Raw genomic sequence first — 24,016 nt, 5'->3', positions numbered from 1 at the left:
AACTTTCACCTTGAAAAGAACAGCGACCGCAACGCCACCACCCTTCTGGACAATCTCGCCAACCTCGGACTTAAACAACTTGTCACTACCCCCATCCACATCGCAGGTCACACACTCGACCCCATCTTCACCTCCAGCAAACATGTCTCCTTCAGCCACACCACTGCTCTCCTTCGGACGGACCACAGCTGCGTTCACTTTACCTACAACAAGACCACAACCAACAACCATCCTCAACCCACTCTGCGAAGAAACTGGAACAAAATCACTATCGACCAGATCGCCTCATCGCTTCTTCAAAACCCCCCTGCCCACTCCTCAAATCCCGACCAAGCAGCCATTAACCTAACCCAATGGCTATCCAACAGCGCCGACATCCTAGCACCTCTGAAAAAACGTCAAATCAAACTAGGCAGCAAGAAGGCCTCCTGGTTCAACGATGATCTTAAGAAATCTAAGAAACTCTGTCACTCCCTTGAGAAGGCCTGGAAAAAAGACCCAAACACCAGCACCAAGGACGCCTTCAAAAACGCCACCCGTATACACCACCAACTAATCAGGAATGCCAAGAAAGCCGCTTTCAAGGACCGACTAGATAGCAACGCCCACAACAGCAAGGAATTATTCAACATCGTCAAGGAATTTACCAACCCCTCAGCCAACTCCCACGACATCACCCCTTCTCAAGCCCTCTGCGACTCCCTAGCCTCATTCTTCTACAACAAGATTGCTGACATCCACAACAGCTTCGACAACCGGCCCGAAGACCAACCCACCCAACCTTCTGCAGGACCCCCACCCCCCTTGAACATCCTCAATGACTGGAACCCAATCTCCACTGAGGACACCATCCGCCTAATGAACTCCATCCACTCAGGATCCCCCACAGACCCATGCCCTCACCACATCTTTAACAAAGCTGACTGCATTATAGCACCGCACCTCCGAGACGTCATCAACTGCTCCCTCAACTCCGCCACCTTCCCGGATAGTTGGAAACATGCCGAACTCAGCTCCCTTCTGAAGAAACCCACAGCTGACCCCACCGAACTCAAAAACTACCGTCCTATCTCGCTCCTTCCATTCCCGGCCAAAGTCATCGAGAAAGCTGTCAACAACCAGCTCGCCGCCTTCCTCGAAACCAACAAATCCCTTGACTCCTCACAGTCTGGCTTCCGAGCCAAACACAGCACTGAGACCGCACTCATCGCAGCAACAGACAACATTCGAACTCTGCTAGATAACGGAGACACGGTCGCACTCATCCTCCTCGACCTCTCTGCAGCCTTTGACACAGTTTGTCATAGCACCTTAATACAACGCCTCAGAAACATTGGAATCCAAGGAAAAGCACTGGAGTGGATCACCTCGTTCCTTGCCGGAAGAACCCAGAGAGTCCGCCTTCCACCATTCAAATCAGAAGCTACAGAAGTCATCTGCGGCGTGCCACAAGGATCCTCACTCAGTCCCACCCTCTTCAACGTATACATGAGCCCCCTCGCAACCATCGCACGCCAACATAACCTCAACATCATCTCCTACGCTGATGACACTCAACTGATACTATCACTCACCAAAGACCCCAACACCGCCAAAACCAACCTACATGAAGGAATGAAAGAAGTAGCCGAGTGGATGAAGTACAGCCGTCTAAAACTGAACTCCGACAAAACTGAAGTCCTCATCGTTGGTACCTCCCCCTCCGCCTGGGACGAATCTTGGTGGCCAGAGGCCCTTGGAAAAGCACCCATCCCGACGGACCACGCACGGAACTTAGACGTCATCCTGGACTCCTCACTCTCTATGAACAGACAAGTCAACGCCGTCTCATCTTCTTGCTTCAATATTCTTCGCATGCTCAAAAAAACATTTCGCTGGATCCCCACCGAAATTAGAAAAACGGTCACCCACGCACTGGTCACGAGCCGCCTGGACTACGGAAACACCCTATACGCCGGTACCACCGCAAAACTCCAAATAAAACTCCAACGCATCCAGAACGCCTCAGCCAGACTCATACTAGACATCCCGCATAAAGACCACATCTCTGGACACCTGAAAAACCTCCACTGGCTCCCCGTTAACAAGAGGATTACTTTCCGCCTCCTAACCCACGCACACAAAGCACTCTACGAACTTGGACCCGAATGCCTCAACTCACGACTTTCCTTCTACACCCCCTCCCGCCCCCTACGATCCTCCAACCAAGCCCTTGCAACTGTACCTCGCATCAACAAAACCACCATGGGAGGCAGATCCTTCTCCTACCTGGCAGCTAAAACCTGGAACTCACTTCCCACTCACCTTCGCCTCACTCAAAACCACCTTACATTCAGAAAGCAACTTAAAACCTGGATTTTCGACAAGTAATTCCCCACCCTTCCTCAAGCGCCTTGAGACCCTCTGGGTATGTAGCGCGCTATATAAATCACCTGACTTGACTTGACTTGACTTGACTATAGGTGTGACAGGGTATACTCAGACATGAGTCCCTTGCTCACTGCACCGTCAGGATTCAAGCAAGCCAGGCAGACGACGGCTGAAATGCCAGAAACCGGTCCCCGGAAGCTTGTCTCCTTTCTGGTGAAGAATTTGCTTGGTAGTTTAGTCTGCCCTGTTCCCATGATGCACTGGGCCAGGGACAGACTGATTTGCATATAGCCAGGTTCTGAGCTGGGATGGTGCAGTGAGCTAAATAACGGTGATGGATCAAGCCCTGATCTTTGGACTGGGTAAGAGTGGTCTGCTTAATTCAGACACTCTGTTCATCACCACCCCCTTTTCTGAATCACCCATGAGCTTGTCAGCACTCTATCCAGCACCACCCAGAAACTCCATAGGAAACTGCAGAACATCAAGAACACCTCCGCCAAACTCATCCTGAACATCCCACGCCGCAGCCACATCACCGGCCACCTGAGAAGGGAAATATCCAATACAACGCATGCCATTACAACGCATGCCAACACAACGCAAGTACCATTACATCGCAATGCTATTACAATGCATAGCATTACAATGTAAAGCATTATAATGTATAGACTTTTACCACACATGCCTTTACATGAATTTCTTTGTATAGGCAAGCATGGTAAAAGCATATGTGTTTTACATGTAAGTATAAGGTAAGTATAGGGTTTAGGGTGGGTTTGGGTTTTGAGGTGTAGGGGTATAGGTTTGGGTTGCCAATATTAATTTTAAGGTTCAGGATGGGTATATGTTTTGGGGTGCCAAGGTTCATTTTAGGATTCAGGGTGGGTTTGGATTTTAGGGTGCACAGGGTAATTTTAGGGCTCGAACAAATTTGGATTTTGTGGTGCCAAGGGTAATTTAAAGTTTTAGGGTTTGGGGTTGTAAGGGTAATTTTAGGGTTCAGGGTTGGTTTGGGTTTTGGGGTGGTAAGGGTAATTTTAGGGTTTAGGGGGTATGGGTATTAGGGTGGTAAGGGTAATTTTAGAATTTTAAGGGGGTAGGGCTATTGGCACTGGTACAAAGGGTAATTTGGGGGTTGCCTGGGGGTATTAATATATAAATATAAATATATATATATATATATATATATATATATATATATATATATATATATATATACACACACACACAAACAGAGACACACAATTACTTACCTTAACCACTTTTACCAAGTATATGCCTTTACCACGCATGTCTTTGCCTTGTAATGGCATGCGTGGTAAAGGCATATGCATGGTTAAAGTGTGCTTTGCAATGGTAATGCGTTGTAACAGCACTTGTGTTGTTACAACCGCGTTATAATGGCATTCTTTGTGTTGGCATGCAATATAACGTCATATATTCCCTGAGAGACCTTCACTTGCTATCTTTCAACAAAAGAATTACCTTCTACACCCCCTCCCGCCAACTACAATCTTCCAAGCAAGCCCTTGCCACTGTACCTCGTATCAACAAGACCACCATGGGAGGTAGATCCTTCTCTTACCTGGCAGCTAAAACATGGAACTCACTTCCCACCTACCTTCGCCTTACCCAGAACCACCTAGCATTCAGAAAGCAACTTAAAACATGGATATTTGACAAGTAATCCTCCTCCCCTCCCTAAGCGCCTTGAGACCCTCTGGGTATGTAGTGCGCTATATAAATTTTATGACTTGACTTGACTTACAAGGTTGAAGAGTTGCATGCTGTTTATAGCTCACTGTGCTATATGGGAAGGATTAACATGTATGGACTGTACATAACCAAATGAGCTCTGTATTCAAAGCAGTAACCCACTTATCTAGTTTCATAAAATAAAAATCTGTCATCTGCATATTACATAGCATTTTGCATGAAGTGCACTGCATGAGACACATTAACCCTTGCAAGTTTATTTAAATGCACTCATGAGTCATGATACTAGAGTGTGCTATATGTTAAAATAATTACAAAGTAGTATATTTAAATAATGGAAATATTGCAAAAATAATTTAAAAGAACAATAATTAATACTTCACACTTACCCCAGTTATCAGGCAGCTTCTGTCTCAGCTGGTTGATGCTAGTTGCTGGCTGGCTGTGCTTCTCCTTTTCTTTTGTTGTCCAGCAGCTACTGGTTTAGAGAGAGCTGAAACAGTAAAGCTTTCACTTTCAGGATGAAAGTGAAAGCTCTACTCTGTGCAGCATGTGGCACCACGTCACAGGGTCATGAGTTAAGTCTCATGACTCTGTGACATAAATAAAATGCTTACAGCGTTTTTTTTTTTAATAAAGTTAAACGTTTATATACAATAATCATTCAGTGTAATGATTATTGTATTTTAAAAAATTACCTTTCCCAAATTAATCGTTTTTGAGAGAATGCTGGGGTCAGTTATGCATGACCCCACCCCCTCAAGTGACGACTGATTAAAGGGTGGGGTGAGGGTGTACTCGTCATCATGCCCCAGCCTTCATGTACACACCATAGACTTCAATGCAGCCTCGGGCTTACACTGTACCCGCCCGAGGCTGCTCTAAATTTACGATGCTGCTTTACGTCATTTCTGGGCGGGCCCCAAAAGGGCCATTCTTTATATTTCCGGGCTGGCACCTAATGCGCCCGGTGTTTACACTCCGGCAGTCTTAGACTTCAATTGTGACACATGCGCAAAAGCGCATGTGTCACAAATCACCCCACACACTGCCTTCATTTCCTGCCTGGCCTGCCTGCTGCTGCAGTGACGCTCGCTCGAGAGCAGGCAGGCAGCAGGTCAGATGTCAGATGGCCCGGGGCTTTGATCGGCAGTGCGGTTCCGGTTCGGGATTTAAAATGGTAATAAGTAACATTGCTGTTGCTGTTAGCATTTTAAATCCCTTGCTTATTATGCCGGCCGAGTCGATAGGGAGGGCGGAGCCCCGCCGCCCTTGAAAGAAAACCGCTCATGCTTTTTCTAATGCTTATTTCTTTCCATTTTTATCCTTTTGTATCTTATTAGTCACCCCAGTGTGTATAAACCATATCTTCAAGTTACAAGGATTGAAAGCTAAAATGTCCTTTCATTCACACCAAAGAGAATCGTAATTTTTGTGATGTGCATCAAAACTAAAAAGGGTTCATACACCTGTTCTACATACACCTGCCCCTTAGGAAGCACGTGTAGCGGCCACTTGTAGGTGGCAGCAACATTTATTTTATTCTTCTTTTCATTTTTATGACATACGCTTATAAAAATGAAAAAAAATACCCATTACTTTTAGGTGGATCGACATCAAAGCTGCACATACGATCTGACTGCAATTGGTCTGGAATGTTCTGCAGAATGGGCTTTGCGGGGGGTGGCCGACCGGAGGGAGGCTCTCCCCCCCGGGGAAGTTTGGGGCTCCGGGAGGAAGGGGAGGGGGGAAGATTTAGACAGGGACACAGGAAGGGTAATGGAGTTTGGGCTAGCTAGTAGGTTTTGGGCTCGTTTGGGCTAGTGGGGTTAAAACCGGCCATTTTAGGAATCTGGGCACCATTTCGGAGATAGTGACCCAGCAGCCGGTGGGCATAGTGTAGCGTTGTGTAGAGTGGTTGTGGTAGGCTTTGGGTGTCCATTGTCGACGGTGTCGGTTTGCGGGGGTAGTGACAGCGGAAGGTGGGCAGCGACAGGGAAGAGGGGGGTGTGCCGGGCAGGAGAGCGAGGAAAGTGCGTGCAGCTGCGGAGAGCTTACCTGTCGGAATGGCGGCGGAGGACATCGCGGATCCGCGTGTACGGGAGGCTTTGAGGCTCCTCGGGGAGGCTGGCAGGACGGACCTCCTGCGCGACGATGTGCGGGTAAGGCCACCACGGCGCGCTGCTGATGGCGCCGTGGCGGCGGTGCTGGCGTGCGAGCCTCCGCGGTCGCGCGCGAAGACAGGGGAGGGGGCGGGAGCGAGGGGTGGAGCGGCGCGAGGCGGTGGGCCGAAGGCGGCTGGAGCGCTAAGGAGAGGAGGAGGAGGTGCGGCGAGAGGGCGCGGCGGCCGGAAGAAGGCGCCGTTGGTTTTTAAGAAGGGGGCGGAATGCCCGGGGGGGGCTGGAGGGAGCGGGACCATGAGCGAAGAGGTGATGGGAGGCGCGGGGGGAGGGGCAGGCCCGGCCAGGGGCCGAGGGAGTGTGCAGGCCCGCGGGGCGCCGCGGGGTGTTAAGAAGGGGGCGGAAGGCCCGGGGGGGGGCAGGAGGGAGCCGGAATATGCGTGGGGCGGGCCCGGCTAGGGGCCGAGGGAGTGTGCAGGCCCGCGGGGCGAATCCTAGGGTGGGGGGAGAGGTAGGGGGTGACGGGGGGATGGCAGGGGGTGCCCAGGAAGGAGAGGGGCAAGGGGTGGGGGGTGAGGGTGGGAGGCAGGGGCAAGGGAATGAGGCCATGGTGGTTGAGGAGGAGGCAGGGGGGCAGGAGGAGGCAAGGGGGCAGGAGACGGCAGGGGGGCGGGGAGAGCCAGGGGGGGGATCGCCATTGCTCATTGAGGAGTCTGGGGAGGAGGAGGTGGGGGAGGAGGAGGTGGGGGAGGGGGGAGCGGTTGAGGTAGAATTGGGGTCCTCAGCAGATGAGGATGTGGTGCCTCCCAGTGGAACGGTTTCACCGCGGGGTCGGGGGTGGGGCGCCAGGCAGGGAGGCCGGGCGAGGGGGAACGGCGAAAGGGGTAGCGGGGCGGAGGGGTTGCCTCGGGGGTCACGGGAGGATGGAGGAGGGGGGTGGGGATGGGGGAGGGGGGGTACGGCGGAGGAGATTTCGGTTTCGGGGGGGCCATGGGAGGTCGCGGATGGGGGCAGGGGGGAGGCGGAGATTATTGGGGTTCAAGAGGGGGCGGTTGGGGGGGGGGAGGTGAGACAGGGGCTTGGGGGTGGGGGGAAGGGGGTTGGGGGGAGGGGCTCCCGGCGCGGCGAGGAGGACATTCGGCGGCAGGGGGGAGAGGGGGGTGGGGTGGCGACGGAGTTTTTGCCCCGGCATGCTGGACTTCCCCGTTTTTCTCTTGGCAGGAGCAGCTGGTAAGGGGCTCGGGTGAGCAGCATGCGGCTCCAAACCGCCGAGAGGATGGGCCGGCTCTGCCTAGTACGGGCGGTCGCGCTCCCGCGAGGGACCAAGTGCGTGCAGACAGCAGATGGCAAGGTTATGGGTCTCCAACGCCCCCCTCCCGATGGGTCGCTCCGGCCTCCGGGGGACGGGGATGGAGCAGTAATGTGGCAAGAAATGATGATTACCAAAATGTGGATAGGAGTATGGAGGGTGTAGATTTAGGAATGTTGATGACGGCATGTAGGGACAAGGCAGGTTTGAGCAGGATGTCCACAGGAGCGGTTATGGGAGGAGGTGACCGTGAGATGGAGTCGGAGGAGGAAGGGGAACTGCGGGAGGAAGGGGGGGAGGTTGGTAATGTTGTTGGTAGTGTTTTGCAGGAATGCCCCCGGCAAGTGGTGCCGAGAGTGACGGCCCCCCCAACAGACCTGGTTAGGCGGCGGGATCCGGTGAGGACGCTAGCCTTGACGCCAGGTAAGACCACTACGGGGTCGGGGTGTGGCTTGGGCAGGCCTCATGGAGGCCAGGAGGGTGGGAAGGCGGATGGTGGAGGCCAGAGGTCCGTGGGGACAGATGCTGGCGATGGTGAGGAAGTGCGCTTGGTGAAGGGCAGATATGTGGCGGATGCAGGGGTGGGTACAGAGGGGGTAGGGGGCGCAGCGGCAGGGAGCACGGCGCCGGGGGACGCGGCGAAGGACGGTGAGTCGGCCACGGGATCGGTGGGGGGTGCAGCGGCGGGAAGCGCGGTGCCGGGGGAAGCGGTGAAAAGCGCGGTGCCGGGGGAAGCGGTGAAAGACGGTGGGTCGGGGGCGGCTGGTGCGGGGGCGAAGGAGAGTTGTGATGTGCCGGTGAAAAAGCTGCCGTACATGGGGGTGGCGAAGCCGCTGGGGGCACACTTGTCGCTGGCAACTAAAGAGAAAATATGGAGGGGGGAATACGTGGAGATTCTGAGGTTGCTCCACAGGGAGTTGATGGCCAAGGAAGGGTCGAAGGAGGAGGAACAGGAATTGGCTAGGCGTCCAAAGGTGCCGGTCACCATTGAGAACTGGTCGGCTGCTTTTCTGATCTATGCCAGCGTGTATTGCCAGAAGTACCCGGATAGGGCGGTCGCGATGTTCAAGTATATGGATATAGTGCGGCGGGCTCAGGTGACTTATGGAGGCAACGCTTGGTCGCATTACGATGAGGAGTTTCGGGCGCGCATGGCGTCGGACCCGGAGACTAATTGGGGGGAGTTGGACTCCGACCTCTACCAGCAGACGATGAGTGGGGCTAAGTTTGGTCGCACCATCTTCACGGCCAGTGGTTTACCACTGGCGCCGCCCCCCTTTTCGGCCCGCCCCACCCGGGGTGGGGTGGGGGCGGGCGGTGCCGGAGGTAGTCAAGGTGTCGGAACCTGTTGGGATTTCAACAGGGGTTCCTGTCTGCGGCAGGCGTGCCGTTTTCGACACGAGTGCTCCGCATGTGGGAGACGACATCCAGAGGCGCGATGCTGGGGGCCTTGGGGAGGCCCAGCGCAGTCACAATACCCGGCGCCCGGGTCCAGCAGAGGGAGGGGTGGAGGTAGAGGGGGGGCAGGTACCATGGGAAAAGGCTCGTACTCCGGTTAGGCTGGATCGGATGGAACCGTTGTTAGAGGCGTATCCGCGGGCGGATGATGCGTCCGTGCTGCGTCGGGGTTTCAGGGAGGGTTTCCGGTTGGGGTACGAGGGTCCGCGGATCGCTCGGTGGGCGGAGAACCTGAAGTCCGTGAACGCACACAAAGGTATCGTCCGAGAGAAGCTTTTTAAGGAAGTGAGGGAGGGGAGGATGGCGGGCCCCTTTTCAGAGGCGCCGGTGCCAGACTTGATCATCTCCCCCATTGGAGTGGTCCCAAAGAGAGAGCAGGGCCAATTCCGGCTGATTCAACATCTATCATGGCCGGAGGGCGCGTCGGTGAACGACTTTATATCGGCGGAGTTGGCGTCGGTGTCGTACTCGTCCGTGGACGTCGCGAGGCGTTTGGTGACGACGGCGGGCACGGGGGCGCTCATGGCAAAATGCGATGTGAAATCGGCTTTTCGGTTGCTGCCGGTTCACCCGGCGGACCATCAGTTGCTGGGGATTCAGCTTGATGGGCAAATTTTTGTGGACAGAGCGCTGCCTATGGGGTGTTCCGTGTCGTGCGCTTTGTTCGAACGATTCAGCTCCTTTTTGCAGTGGGCTTTTTCCTGGCGCACAGGCTCTGAGGCGATTACGCATTACCTGGACGACTTCTTCCTGGTGGGTCGGCCCGGTTCGACGGACTGCCAGCAGAGTCTGGACAGTTTTACGGACCTGATGGGTCACCTGGGGGTTCCGTTGGCACCAGAGAAGACGCAAGGGCCCAGCACGGTGCTGTCGTTCCTCGGGATAGAGCTCGATTCAGCAGCCATGGAAGCACGCCTGCCGGAGGAGAAGCGGGCGGTTATGGTGGAGTTGGTGAAGAGCATGTTGGCCAGGCCAAAGGTTTTGGTGCGTGAGGTTCAGGTGTTGCTGGGGCACTTGAATTTCGCTTGTCGCGTGGTGCGCGCGGGGCGGCCTTTCTGTCGGCGGCTGGGTTTGGCATTGTCCGGTCTGACACGGCCGCATCATCATGTGCGGATCTCGGCGGGCGCGAAGGAGGACCTGAACATGTGGTTGGCTTTTTTGGAGCGTTTCAATGGCGTGCCCATGGCACCCCCGGAGGACTGGGAGTGGGACGTGACGATGTCATCGGATGCGGCGGGAGTTGGAGGTTTTGGAATCTACTGGGCAGGCAGATGGTGCGCGGAACAATGGCCGGAGCGTTGGCAGGCAGGGGGTAGGAGCATTGCTTTCTTGGAACTGTTCCCGCTGGTAGTGGCTGTGACCGTGTGGGCTCAGGAGTTGGCGCATAGGCGGGTGTTGTTTAAGGTGGACAACATGTCAGTGGTGCAGGTGGTTAACAGGCAGTCCGCAAGGGAACCCCAGGTGCTGAAGCTGATGCGCGTTTTTGTCTTGAGGTGCTTGGAACACGATATCTTGTTTCAGGCTAGGCATGTGCCGGGAGTGGACAATGACATTGCTGATGCTTTGTCTCGTTCCCAGTGGCGGAGGTTCCATGGGCTAGCCACGGAGGCAGCGGCGGTCAAGACGGAGGTGCCGAAGGAGATGTGGTTGGTGGGAGAGCGCGGGTCGTTCAGTTGGTGAGGTCATCCCTGGCGGCGTCAACATGGAGGAGTTACGAGCAGGCCTGGACGGAGTTTCTGCGCTTTGGAGCGGTAAGGCAGCGGGGCAAGTGGTGTCGGGAGGAGCAGGTGGTGCGTTTCATGCTGGGATTGATGGACAAAGGTTTGGCGAGAGTGACTATCGCGGGAAAATTGGCAGGTGTGGCCTTCATGGGCAAGCTGTGGTGGGGGTATGCGCCCTCGGCGGGAGAACTGGGGGGGAGGCTTTTGGAGGGTTGGGAGAGGGAGAGAGGAGCTCGGGCGCGGAAGAGGCGGCCGATTACGGAGGAGTTGTTGGCAGGTTTGCTGGGTCAGTTACCGCGGGTGTGCAGGGACCGGGCGGAGACGGTGCGGTTTTCTACGTTGATGTCGTGGCTGTACTTCGGAGCCTTTCGGGTGTCGGAGTTGGTAGGTTTGAGGGGCGCTGCAGGTTTGAAGTGGGGGGATGTGGAGATAGAAGGCCGGGAGGTAGCAGTGCGGCTTCGGCGGTCCAAGACTGATCAGCGGGGGAAGGGTACGTGGGTCTTGTTGGGTCCCGGGGGGACCGAGTCGGTGTGCCCGGCGGAGTGGGGGAGACGGCTGGTGGAAGAAAGGGGACAGGATGTGGCGGAGGTTTTCGGCAGGAGCGAAGGGGGTCGTGTGACGGCAGCGCAGTTGTTGTGGGTCCTGCGGCACGCCCTGCGGTCTATGGGTGAGGACCCGGGGGCGTTTGGAACGCATTCATTTCGCATCGGGGCAGCGACGGAGGCAGCGAGGAAAGGCTGGGGGAAGGAGGAGATCAAACGGCTGGGGCGATGGAAATCAGATTGCTATAAGTCGTATGTTAGGTTGCGAGGGGTAGCGTTGGATTGAGAATGGATGATGGGCTCGCTGCTTACATATGTCTCTTTACAGGTGCGGTGGCGGGGCCTACGGCGGCAGCAGTGTCTATATATGTGGTGGGCCATTCGTTTGTCAAAAGAGCGGAGAGGGCTGAGTGGGAAAAATGCAAGAATCTCAACTTGGAGCTGGATGAGAATTTGTTTAGGTGTCATTGGAGGGGAAAAGGGGGCATGCGTTGGCACGAGTTGGTGCCGGTGTTGAACAAGGTTGTGCGAGGGGGGATTTGCCCAGATGTAGTGGTGATTCACCTGGGGGAGAATGACTTGGTGCAGTGCAAGGGACTGGCGCTAGTAAAACAAATGAGGAGGGACTTGCTGGAGATCAAGAGGCAGTGGGCAGGGTGTTATGTCATATGGTCCGAGTTCATACCCAGGAGGTGTTGGAGGGGAGCTGAGAGACCGGGGGCCATAGATAGGACCAGGAGGAAGATAAACCGAGAGATGCGGGCCTTTTGTGACAAGGAAGGGGTGGGAAGGATGGAACACCCAGAATTAATATATGGGGCAGTATATTTTTTCCTTGAGGATGGGGTTCATTTGTCAAGATATGGGATGGAGCTGTATATCGTACAATTGAAGGAGGCGTTAGACCGGGCAATAGGGGTGCGCAGGTATCCTAAGGTGCAGGGGCCCTAAGGGGGGGGTCGAAAGCCTTACGGGGGCTTTCGAGTGGCGCTTTCCTAGTCAAACGGGGGGGGGGGTAGGATAGGAGGAAGGAGTTTTACTGGCAGAGGAGGGAGTGTACAGAGGGGGATGTTCAAATAGTGATAAAAGTTTGGTTTATTGATAATGATGTTATGTGTTGGCGGGGAACTGTTTAGGGGAGGGGGTGGGGGTTGCTGGTCAGGTAAATGTATAATTAGTTAGGCTTAGTTTTGTACGGCAAAGGCCAAGGTTGGGGTATGTTTCCAGGATGCACCTGTTTCCCAATAAAGCGGCCTTTATCACACCTACACCTGTGTCCGGTCGGTTTCTTCCCCTCCCCGTCTCCCGATGGGCCCCAATGGGCTTTGCGGGGGGTGGCCGACCGGAGGGAGGCTCTCCCCCCCGGGGAAGTTTGGGGCTCCGGGAGGAAGGGGAGGGGGGAAGATTTAGACAGGGACACAGGAAGGGTAATGGAGTTTGGGCTAGCTAGTAGGTTTTGGGCTCGTTTGGGCTAGTGGGGTTAAAACCGGCCATTTTAGGAATCTGGGCACCATTTCGGAGATAGTGACCCAGCAGCCGGTGGGCATAGTGTAGCGTTGTCCCACCCGCCCTCCCTCAGATCAGTTTCTGGGGATGGGGGGGGTTTTTATTTGGCCCAGGATTTTCAGCTTGGCGGGATGTCCGGGGGATGTTGTGAAGCAGGTGCTTTCTGTGTTAGGGCTTCTGGTTGTGTTGTCGCTGGGGGCAGGTGCTGCAATGATGATTTATGATGGCGCTTTCCTAGTCAAACGGGGGGGGGGGTAGGATAGGAGGAAGGAGTTTTACTGGCAGAGGAGGGAGTGTACAGAGGGGGATGTTCAAATAGTGATAAAAGTTTGGTTTATTGATAATGATGTTATGTGTTGGCGGGGAACTGTTTAGGGGAGGGGGTGGGGGTTGCTGGTCAGGTAAATGTATAATTAGTTAGGCTTAGTTTTGTACGGCAAAGGCCAAGGTTGGGGTATGTTTCCAGGATGCACCTGTTTCCCAATAAAGCGGCCTTTATCACACCTACACCTGTGTCCGGTCGGTTTCTTCCCCTCCCCGTCTCCCGATGGGCCCCAAGCGGCTACGTGTGGATTGAAAACAGTTCTAAAAAAAACGATAGCCAATGCCTTTAAACAAATCGTTATGTCTTCTCTTAGTCTTTCGTTATAATATATCAGAATGTGTTAAGCGGCAAGAACCATTTCCTCGTAACTCATTCTATCTCCACTTTATGTCTGTTCATTTTTATCTTTCCCATGATCCTGTACGTTACTGAGGGGATGCAGACAGAAACATCCATGTTGAGGCCGCGCACCAAAATATGACCCGATCATACCTCCTATGAGTTTTCTTAGAATAATGTTTTCAAAAGCAGACTGTTTATATTTTGAAATGAGAACCAAATTAAGGTTAACAGCAGCCTCTTGTGGTCTTTTTATGTATTGCATGGATGAAAAGTGGTAGATTTTTTCGTCCGAGCTCACTTGTAAGTGCAGCACCAGTTCTGAGCACTTGCATTTTCCGTGTACCTCAAAGAGGACACATAAAAAAGACAGGATACATGTCAGTTCATGTAGTAGATTTAAAAACGTATTTTTTCATGACCTGGAGTTTATCAACAAATGATGCAATCGATTTTTCATAAGTTCACTTCAAAATAAAAAAACACTAAGCAGCACACTTTTGTTTTCTTTGATGTCAAAAATCAAAAAGGGTATGGGAAGTTGTTATTGGTCCATCACATGTCCTCTGCAGACTATTTTGAATACGCAAAAAATGTGACGTGCTGTTTCCTAACCTATATTAAGGGTAGAGAACAAAAGGACAAGTATTTTCGCTAGTTTCCATTTTTGAGAGATTACCAGAGGTATCCTATTGAGGATGGAAGGACCACTCACCTAGGTGGCATGCTTCATCAGTGGGTCACCCTCCACGCTGGGCAGGCCCCACGTTAGTGGAGATCTTTCTCCTGCACTTGGTGAGCGGTAGGGGATCAGTGGCGATAGCAGGTATTGGGTGCAGTGGGGAATATTAAAATTGCCTCTATAAAGCAATGTGTACTCCTTTATTCTTTGTTGGTTATCTATGGCAAGGTCAAAAACTGTGCGGACCAATTCAACATCAGTTTATTCTTTGGTCCTAATGTCTGATCTACACTTTTCATGCTGTGCTGCCCACCTGGATCAAGTGGTATTTCTTCAGTACCTAAATATATGTAACCCTACTATTGTTAGAAGTAACCCAGTCTATGGTGTTGATTGCTTTATTTTGAAATGTGTGGGTGTGAAAACCCCACAGGGTCCAAAATGCTGGGTTTGCATGCAGTGGGGGAGCTAGACCTGAGACAGCCAGGGGCGGTACTTACATTTGCCACCCGTGGCGGGACTATTTGAAGCGCGAGGGGGGAGGTTGCCGGCGAATCCACGGATTGCTGCCCTGTGACGGTGCCACACTGAAGATGGCAGATGAGAGCTGGGGGACCGGAATTTTGCCATTTTGTCACCCCCCTCAGTGACATTTTTTTACCCCCCTCAGGGATGGCACCCGGGGCGGCCCGCACCCACCACACCCCTATTCCTACACCACTGTTTGCACGTTCTCCAGAAAGGGTGGACTCTATTCTAATATCTTAGGGTGGCAATTGGATACAGAAACTCGGCTCCCTCTGCTATGGTATGTTCATTTAATTTAATAGGGCGCACAAATGGCCCCCGGTGGGATATCTTGGCATGTATTACTAGTTTTGATAGGTGTGCCGCAGGCCAACGTGCCTCGTTTACCGATCCCAAATTATCAGTGATGAAGCATGCCACCTAGGTGGGTGAGGGTCTTTGCATACTGAACACCACATTTCTGGGTTTTCTTTTATAAACAGAAACTATAAACTGCACATTTGAAGGCCTAACAATGGGTTTAATTTCTAAAAATGTCAAATTTTGATTTAAAAAATACGTTTTAATCAAAACTTTGTTGACCCTGCACTTTCTGTGTATATTTGCAATAAAGGGTCTTTTCCAGCAACTCTTAAGTGTCGGTTCGTTAAAGTCTCTATTGCAGTTTTCCAGGTGTGACCTAAATTCGATGCTCTGTGGGGCAGATAGAGACGGCCATCCTTCTCGCGCAGCTAAACTAGGAACCGATAAGCTATATAAATAGTACCTATCATTGTCCACTGAAACAAACATTAAAGTCAGATTTCCAAAACTCGGCGTTAATAACAGAATCATGGTGAATGCGGCATGTGGGTCATGCTAATCAAATCCTCTAAATCCTGCTTTCTGTAAAGAATTGTCATTCTTTGCTTAACTGAAATAGCGAGGAAAGTTTGTGAGCAGTAAATATCAAAAACATATATTTTAGATGCTACCATGTTCATAAAATGTAAATATAAATTCAAGGAGGTTGCTATCAGTCTGAAGAGAATATTCAGCTTAAAAATCGTTGATTTTTGTAGTTTCCTTGTGTTGTCAATATTTGAACTCGGCAACATTTTTGGTTCCGAGCTTTCATTTATGGTCTTTTGGCTCCCTCTTGTGGTCAATTGAATATCTACACAGGCTAAAATTTTAAATTAAGAAGAAAGGACTGTTTGTAATGGGTGATCAATCAGGCATTTTTAAACTATCAATGCTAGTTATGGTATTTAACCTAGGTATGATAAACAAAAATAAGTCATTAATATACAATGCATGGTTTACTTCAAATCTATCGCTTAAGTAAAGTTCAAAAGCAGTCCTTTTCTGTTGAGACTTAATTCAAATAAGAAGAACGCAACACACCAGTTACTGTTCTGTTGTTTTACTAAGACAAATTCCATTTCTTTGAGCTAATTCTGGGTTTCTTTCCAAGTTTTCATGACAACTATTACAGTTTATAGCTCCCAAAGCATATCTTTTTGTACCCCTCTATTATGTTAGTGCTTTTGTAGTAGCAAGGCTCATGCTGGGAGAGCTTCCAAAAAGTGCTGCAAAACAGCCTACAAACCACAGCATTTCAAAAGCTGTCCGTTCTGTGGTGGGCCACAGCCTTTGCCATTATGTGCTATGCTGTAATGGTTCTCTCGAGTCAGTAATGGATCCATTACAGCCCTTCTGTTTCTGTTTAAAAATAATTTGGGCAGTAATTGACTGATCTGTTGTAAAGATTAGTGCATTGTTATACGTCATATAAAAGTCTCTTTTTACAAACTAAGCAAACCGATTCTGACTGCGGCAGTATGTCAAAAGACACCAAAAATACACCTTGTACATCAGCCAGCTTGACTGCTTTGTAATTCTGCACTGAAGCATCTCAACAAGCCAAAACAATGATGGCGCCCTGTGTCCTCAAACTGGGGAACTATTTATCAAGGGTTTGCCTTGCGTTTTCACCATGCAACATGGTGCATGCGCAACGCAAACCCTAAAATGAGAATTATCAAGCCCCACAAGGCCACTTTGCATGGACCTGCCTGGCTTGATAAATCAAGAGTAACCCTCGGTGATTTACTGTGCCCTGTGAAGGCCTTCCATGGGTATTGTGTGGGTGTTCCCACACACAGATTGAGGCTGGACAGACAGAGACTGGAGAATTTGGGTAATTCATTCCTTGTATACTTTTCTTCATCGGGGAAAGGATTGATCCATTCTGGGATACAAACGAGCAAATATTTCTTCCACGCAACAAGCAGATTTGATGTCAAAGAAATTGAGTCCATGAATATGGAATATGATTTTTGGATTCAAGTTATGAAACACAAGGTTTTTCATTAGATGAACACTTTGAGATTACCAGCTACACCTGATTGAGCTTTTTTTGCATTATTTTTCTTTACATTGTTTGTCTGTGCATTTTATGACGTAGTGTAGAGTATATTTTAGATATTACAATCACTCAAGCAGGCCGGCCTTAGGCATGTGCAAGCTGTGCACCTGCACAGGGCCACCAAACCCCAGGGGCCACCACACCAATATATATCCTTAATATATTTATCCTCTGAAGATGGATACATATTTGTGTGGCGGCCCCTGGCAGGGATTTGGCGGCCTCCGGCTCAGTTCCACTTCTAAACACCCTGCCCCCCCCCCCCTCTTTACTGGCCTCCGCGCTCTGCCCCACCCGGACCCCCTCTTCCGGGGCCCCCTACCTACGCTCCCTGCCCAGGGCCACCATGACCCTAGAGCCGCCCCTGACTCAAGATTCGTAATGATTTTGTGCCAGGTGTTATAGTATAGTAGAATTTAATGAAACATCTAAGTATTGGTTGCCTAAGATTTTTTGATGGATTTACAAGTACTTTAGCACTCCTAGCCTTGTTGCCAGAGTTCCATGAAATCATTAGAGAAGCAGAAGGAACTCCAAACAATTACAACTAGAATTCGTATGAAAATCACTTTGTGCCAATATTGGAGAAGCTCAAATATCTCTTCAGTATTGGAGTTAATCACCTAGTAATATATTCTGCCAGTTTTTTGCATTGTAATTTTTAAGGACCAGATTTCAGAAAATATCTAAAGTTTGATATTGTAGAGGAAAAGGGTCAAATGTGGACTTGATAGTGTATCTTTAGTGGAAAGTAAGTAAGGGGAAAGTCATGCAACCAGTATGGCCATTATTGGTGTAGGACAGAAAGACATTCAGAGGGATTTTTTAATTATGAAGTGAGTGTGTTAGAAGGCACTAGGTGTGAGGGCGATTTGATTGATAAGTGCCGGACTATAGGTTGAAGGGTTGAGGGCTGGGCCTCACAGAGAGGGAGAGAGAGTCAGCGATGAGAACAAGACGAAGACAATATAAGTCATTTTGATAGGTGTCAGGGTTAGTGAAACAATGGTCAAAGTGGAATTGCAAGTCAGGTTCTTAGTTGTTTAGCTCTTCAGACCCAGACTGTAACAAAAAGGTGTTTAACCCTTTGTATACTGATGACGGAACCGCTCCGTCATCAGCTGCGGTGGCGCTGTGCTGATGACGGAGCGGTTCCGTCATAGCCCGCCCGCCGCTCATGCGTGGCGCGAATTCCGCGCCTGCGCTGAGCGTTCTATTGAGCGGGCGGGGCCATGACGGAACCGCTCCATCATAAGCACAGCGCAACCGACGCTGGTGACGGAGGGGTTCCGTCACCAGCATGCGCCTGCCGCTCTTCCGCCCGCCCCCTTAGCACTGCGGCGGAATAGCCGCCGCAGTGAAGGGGTTAAGTGAGAGAAAAGTGTCATATAAGTTGATATCGCAGACTTGTTCAAGAGGAGGTTTATACCACTGCCCTCAGGAAGAGGCATGTGAGAATGAGCAAGGAGCATGTTTAGTGTCAAAGAAAGCTGGTTTCACAACTTGTATTAGGCCTATTGAAGTCGTTAATATGGCGGAGAAATGTAGCAGAAGTCAATGAGCGGTGAATGAGTCAGTTATTATGTATGTATTGCAGGCAGATGGACCATGACTCAAAAGACATAGAGATATGGTCTCAGAATTTAACTTTGCCTTATTTAATTAAGGAATTTGTATGCGTTGAGTTGTAAAAGTAAGACATAATGTACAGTGATATGGGCAAAGTCACAGTTGAGGAGGAGATTTGAAGGTAAAAAGTAATTGGATGAACAGAAGCAAGTTGTCAAGGACACAGTGACTCTTGGAATCGAATAATGAGGAGTAGAACACATTTGTGCATAGAGGAATGGTTGGTACTTAGACTGGAATGCCATGAAGAACAATTTATCAATCACTGAGATCGTGGGGGTTACCTCATGGTCAACAGAAGAGCTGAGTATTATTTACTTAAAGTTAAATAGAGCACTACAAGAGGTTGCGAGGAAACAGTTATTCTAAGGTGCAGTGGGGGAGCATGAAAAAACAATGGAGTACAAGGGACTAATATTCTCCAAGTATGACCTACTACACACATTTATCAGCCGCTCTATCAAATCCAGATGACTTAAAGGAGAACATGCTTAGTTGTAAGTCCCCCAAAATGATCCCCCCTGAATAAGAATAGATTTTGTATAATAATCGTGATTACACATCCAGTACTGAGGAGAACAAGCAGCCATGATAGAAATAGGGAAATTATATTATATCCCAAGATACCCTTGAAGGGGAGCAACCAGGCTGTAAGAGAGATTTGCATATCCCAAACCCTACTCTTATCATGTGGTGCCTGAAGGGGATTATATGGAATAACAAGTGGAAACCGCTTGTAATAATAAAAAGAAAGTTATCAGATCCTCTATACCTTTTAATATACAGATTATGTGTCGCAGCCGGGTTGGAATTAACACCGGTCGTGCGACTCACACTTCAACATTAGAAATGAACAGCCCTGAAGAGACACATCTTGTACACAGTGTGACAAAACACGTATCGGCTGGTTATGTCATATGTACTGATCAAGATTAAACTATAAATCTTATCTATGCGCAGTTCTGGAGTTTGACATTCAGCATTTTGTTTTCATGAACATTGTTTCGATAGTTTGGTTCTGAAACTAGGACCTATCACTCTGATACGTGTGCACTGGACTTGGACTTATATGTACAGATTATGTGTTTGTTAATTATCTGTGTAGCACAGTCCTAATCCACTAGGTTAGAGCAGTAATCTTCACAATACTTGTAAATGAGGGGAGAGTAAACAAATGTGGTGGGAATGTGGAGTGGGGTTACCCTGTACACAGAAATCAGCTTAATATTTATTGAGAAGTATTGTGCCTGTCTCAAGATGAAAAAGAAATGTAACTCTTACATCATTCATGAGGACAAAAATGTGTCCGCTCAATTTAAAGGTCCAGCGGATACTGCCCATTTTTCAAGACCAAGGACCCTCTCCTACTTAGAAGTGTTCAGTTACAAACTGCAGCTCCAACTATGAGTGTGTTCATAATAATATTCCTTGATGAGGCTACGAGATAAGGTTGATAAACTTCTTACTTTTTATGGAAGTGATTACGACCTCATTACAAGTAGAGGTGGGCGGAATTTGCGTAATCGCGTTACGCAAATCTTTGGGAAACCGAAAAAAATCTAAGTGAACACGCAGAAATTAAATGAACACTCAAAATTGCTTGTTCGTGATGCTTTTTTGCATGCTCGGGGGAAATATCTCGCGAACACGCATTTGAGAATGCGAACAAGCAAAGAATTTCACAAAGTTGCGGAACGCAGAATTTGGGGCAATTTTGCTTTCTCCGCGGAACGCAAAATTACCCACATTCCCCAAATTCAGCGAATGGAACGAAATTTACCACCCAGGCCTAATTACAAGTAACCCTGCAATTGGGCCACATTTTTCGCAACTCTTTGTTAGGAGTTGGAGCTTGAGGGTCCTTTAAGGATGAAGAATTGATAGCAAAATCAGAAATTCCAGGGCTGATTCCTTGTGTAATTCCTCATTTTGGGCCAACCTCATAACGGTCATATCTAAGCGGGGGTAAGAGAAAGTTGCAGCTACAATGAAATCCTCTTAAATGCCATTTGAGTTGTTGGTTGAGCAGTTTGTCAAGGATTGTCAGGGGTGTATGTCATGAGCCATTAAGGCGTTCATTACAATTGTTGCAGGAAAACTACTTTGGTAGAACCACTCCTGGAATTATCATTACAGTGTAGTGCAGTTATCCTATGGCGCAATAGTACCACAGTATTCCTGGCATTCTTCTGTGTAACATGGAATGCATGTTCTTCTATTATTCTGGGCACTTTTCCAAACACACATTGCACTTGGTCTTTCTTAGAGAAATATACATGGTGAAAGGATCTCAGAAGTGTGGTGCGCCAGCACAACTTAAATCCCAATTTGGACAACAACAGGAGTAACCAGCCGATACAGGATTACCACACACCCAGGGCTGGACATCCGTAGCAAGCATAGGGAGTTTCCCTGGGAGGCAGGAAGGGTGGGGGCCGGTTTTGTGGTGGGGCGGTTTTGATACGGGGGACCGGTTTTGCAGCAGTGCTGCTATATGAGCCCCCAGTAACTAAAGTAGCCAGCAGGGCTTCACACTTGCAAGCCACCCACCCCCCCCCTACGAAAGCTGGTCTGACAAAATTGCCAGGGCTGGTTTGGGTTCTCAGTCCGGCCCTCCTAATGAGGACTCTAGTGGCACTATAAGGCAATATATAAGGAAATGCAGGTGATGGAGAGAGTCAACGGTTCATTGGTAATGACAACAAAGGTTGCAGGTACACCAACTGAATGGTTCTGTGTATCAGAGTATTGAGGGGCGCAGGAGCGCCAGTGACTTAATGTGACAATATATCTGTGCACCTGGGGTGTAGGAACACCTACCAATCAATGGAACAATATTTTAGTTGGTTAGGAAGTGCAGAGGCACTAATCATAGTGCAAGGTTGTGTGCCTAACTCTCCCATAAGTTTTGTACTTGAAGGGTACACTTCCAGTACAAACTACTATTCTTAAACACACTTTAAAACTTTTCCCCCTTTGTATGTGTGCTGTACAGTGCATCATGCATGGAAAGATGGAAAAAAGGAGAGATAATAGCATTTCTCCTTTTAGCACATCCTTTTAGAAGGAGTTAACTTTTGGCGCTAAACCTTGTCTACTATTGTTTGGAGATAGTGTTTTGCATAAAAAGGCATGGGTGGTTGCATGGGAATGCCCATGTAGCACCTATGTAATGTCCCCTTGGAGCTAAGTAATGCAAAGCACTGCTTCACGCTTCTTTGTGTTCCTTTCAGGGTACATTCCAGTGCAAAACAAGTTTTGCCCCAGAAAGTAAATTAAGGGAAAAACATTTTGTGCTGGTTAGCGGCACTTCTGTGACACTACCCTAGTGCAATATGATTGTAAATCTACACCCTAGTGTTTTATATCAGCGCACCAGTGGGTGCAGGTATTTATTCAATCATTGATGGTTTCAGTACAGTATTCTTTCAGTAGAATATTATATTAGTAGATTAGGTAGTGCAAGGACACGAAGACGCATTATATTTGAATGGTAGGGGATGCAGAGACACCAATCATAAAATAAACAAGTATATTTAGCATATCAGGAGTACAGAAATATCAGTCATACAATGGAGAAGTATATCAGTGACTGAAACTAGATAATCACTCTTAAATCACACCTATTTCAATGTTTTTCAGTATTAGATTCACGTCAATCCTCAACTCCCATTATCTCCTTTGAAAATGTACTTTCTCTGTTCCCAACCAAATCCCTGAATCACACAAATCATCTTTCGAGACACAAGTGTACACCAATACATGCAGATGCTGAGAAATGAGACTCTAACCGCACCTTAGCTTACATACAGAGGTCCTCAGTGAATTAATCAACACCCTTGACTCACCCTCGAGACACTGTCTGGCACATGCAACTATCTTCTCATGCATAACCACAACCCTAACCAGCTTCATTGTCAGTAACCTGGCATCCTATTTTCTGAAAAAATCTTTATAGGAAACTAACTTAGCACCTGTCTCACATCCCCATTCCACCCCTTCTGCCTCTCCTAACTCTTTACTTTGTGTCACTTACCTCATTTGATGGAGTGGCTGTAAACTGGCTCTCCACCTATCAGTCTAAGCAGACCCAAACAGTCATAATTGATAAAGCTTTATACAGCAAGGTCATTCTGCAGCAGTATGGAGTTGGGGGAGTCCTTCAGGCCTCCAAACTCTCACTGAATCCTTTTACTCTCTATATGGAACCACTTGGGGCTATCCTCAGAAACTCTTGGATATGGTAACATCATTATGCAGATGACACCCAGATTTGCATGAAGATCTCAACCTTGAATGACATTTCACAGCTCTGAAACCCTCAAAAACATCCAAAGTTGGATGTCAAGTCATCACCTAAAACTCAACCCTTAAAAATGTTCCTGCTGATTTCACCTAAAAAGCCCAACTTTCTAATAAACTCTTGGATCAAGATTGTACTCATCTTAGCTGTAACCGACCCATTGTAGACAAAGCTAAAACTCTGAATAAGATCCTAGACAGCAAACCTAGCTTAAAAAACAAATACCTGCTATGGACAAAACTACACATTATCGACTCAAACTATCCTGAAGCATCATAGAGTTTATCCCGACCTGTATCTAAAGTCTCCAGTTAAGCCATTTCAACTTCCCAATATACAGAAATTGTTTCCTCACAGGTATTTCTAAAGTTTGTCTTAGGCCTCTCAGAGCCTTGCTAAAAGCGCAGATCCATTTTTTTCATGCTGCAACATATGTGACCTCATTACCAGAGTCCTCACATCACTACACCAGCTACTAATGGGGACATAACAATGTTTAAAATGACCTCCATCACTTACAAAGTCTTTCCTAAACTTGCCCTGTCTTATTTAGTGGAGACACAGAAAATATCAAGTGGAAAATGAGTTTCCGGAAATGTGTAATGCCTTCTCCTAGAGATTTCTAAGCCAAACTAGAAAGCTGTATGAAGTAATCATTCTTGGCAACACCATTAGAATTTGTAATTTGTTTCCTTCAGAAGTCCACACCTCACCATGTTTTGTATCTATCAAAAAGGAACTCAAACTCTCTCTGTTCTTTAGGTATTTTGATTGTACTTGGGGTTCCACTGGGGACATAGATTTCACTAATTGCCAAGTTCCTCACCCACATATGATGCTATGATTCGTTAACTAGAGTGCTCTCATGATCTGTCTTCATTAAAAAAAAACAAATTGAAACCAACTTGCATAGTTTTCACCCAAGAAATCACTTATATATTCACATATACTTTGTTTGTTTAGTTCCTTGTATCTAGCATATTTTTTTATCTTTGTGGGTTCCTTTTGACACTGCTCAAATGCCACATAGTCATGCTTACATGAAAGAAAACTGC

The 24,016-nt window shown here is 48.8% G+C and overlaps 2 protein-coding genes across 3 annotated transcripts in view; one reads left to right on the top strand and one right to left on the bottom strand.

Moving 5' to 3' along the window:
• Positions 1 to 24,016, bottom strand: part of ZNF536 (zinc finger protein 536) — a 1,127,234-nt gene that overhangs the window by 120,635 nt on the left and 982,583 nt on the right. The gene's annotated exons all lie outside the window — the stretch shown is intronic.
• LOC147673790 (uncharacterized) lies at positions 7,631 to 11,651 on the top strand. Its single transcript, XM_086946415.1, has 2 exons — positions 7,631 to 7,941; positions 10,555 to 11,651. Exons 1-2 carry the CDS (start codon positions 7,671 to 7,673, stop codon positions 11,523 to 11,525), a joined length of 1,242 nt encoding a protein of 413 aa, XP_086802541.1. The 5' UTR covers positions 7,631 to 7,670; the 3' UTR covers positions 11,526 to 11,651.

The sequence above is a fragment of the Lissotriton vulgaris genome, chromosome 12 (genome assembly GCF_964263255.1).
Source record: "Lissotriton vulgaris chromosome 12, aLisVul1.2, whole genome shotgun sequence".
Classification (NCBI taxonomy): Eukaryota; Metazoa; Chordata; class Amphibia; order Caudata; family Salamandridae; genus Lissotriton; species Lissotriton vulgaris.
The sequence above is the reverse complement of the archived record's forward strand: the minus strand, read 5'-3'. Positions and strand labels throughout refer to the sequence as shown.

Bases quoted from the DNA above. Each gene is read 5' to 3' on its own strand.
- LOC147673790 (XM_086946415.1), top strand. From the start codon at position 7,671: ATGGAGGGTGTAGATTTAGGAATGTTGATGACGGCATGTAGGGACAAG. The intron at 7,942-10,554 runs GTAAGACCACTA...TCTCGTTCCCAG, and splicing joins GACGCTAGCCTTGACGCCAG to TGGCGGAGGTTCCATGGGCT.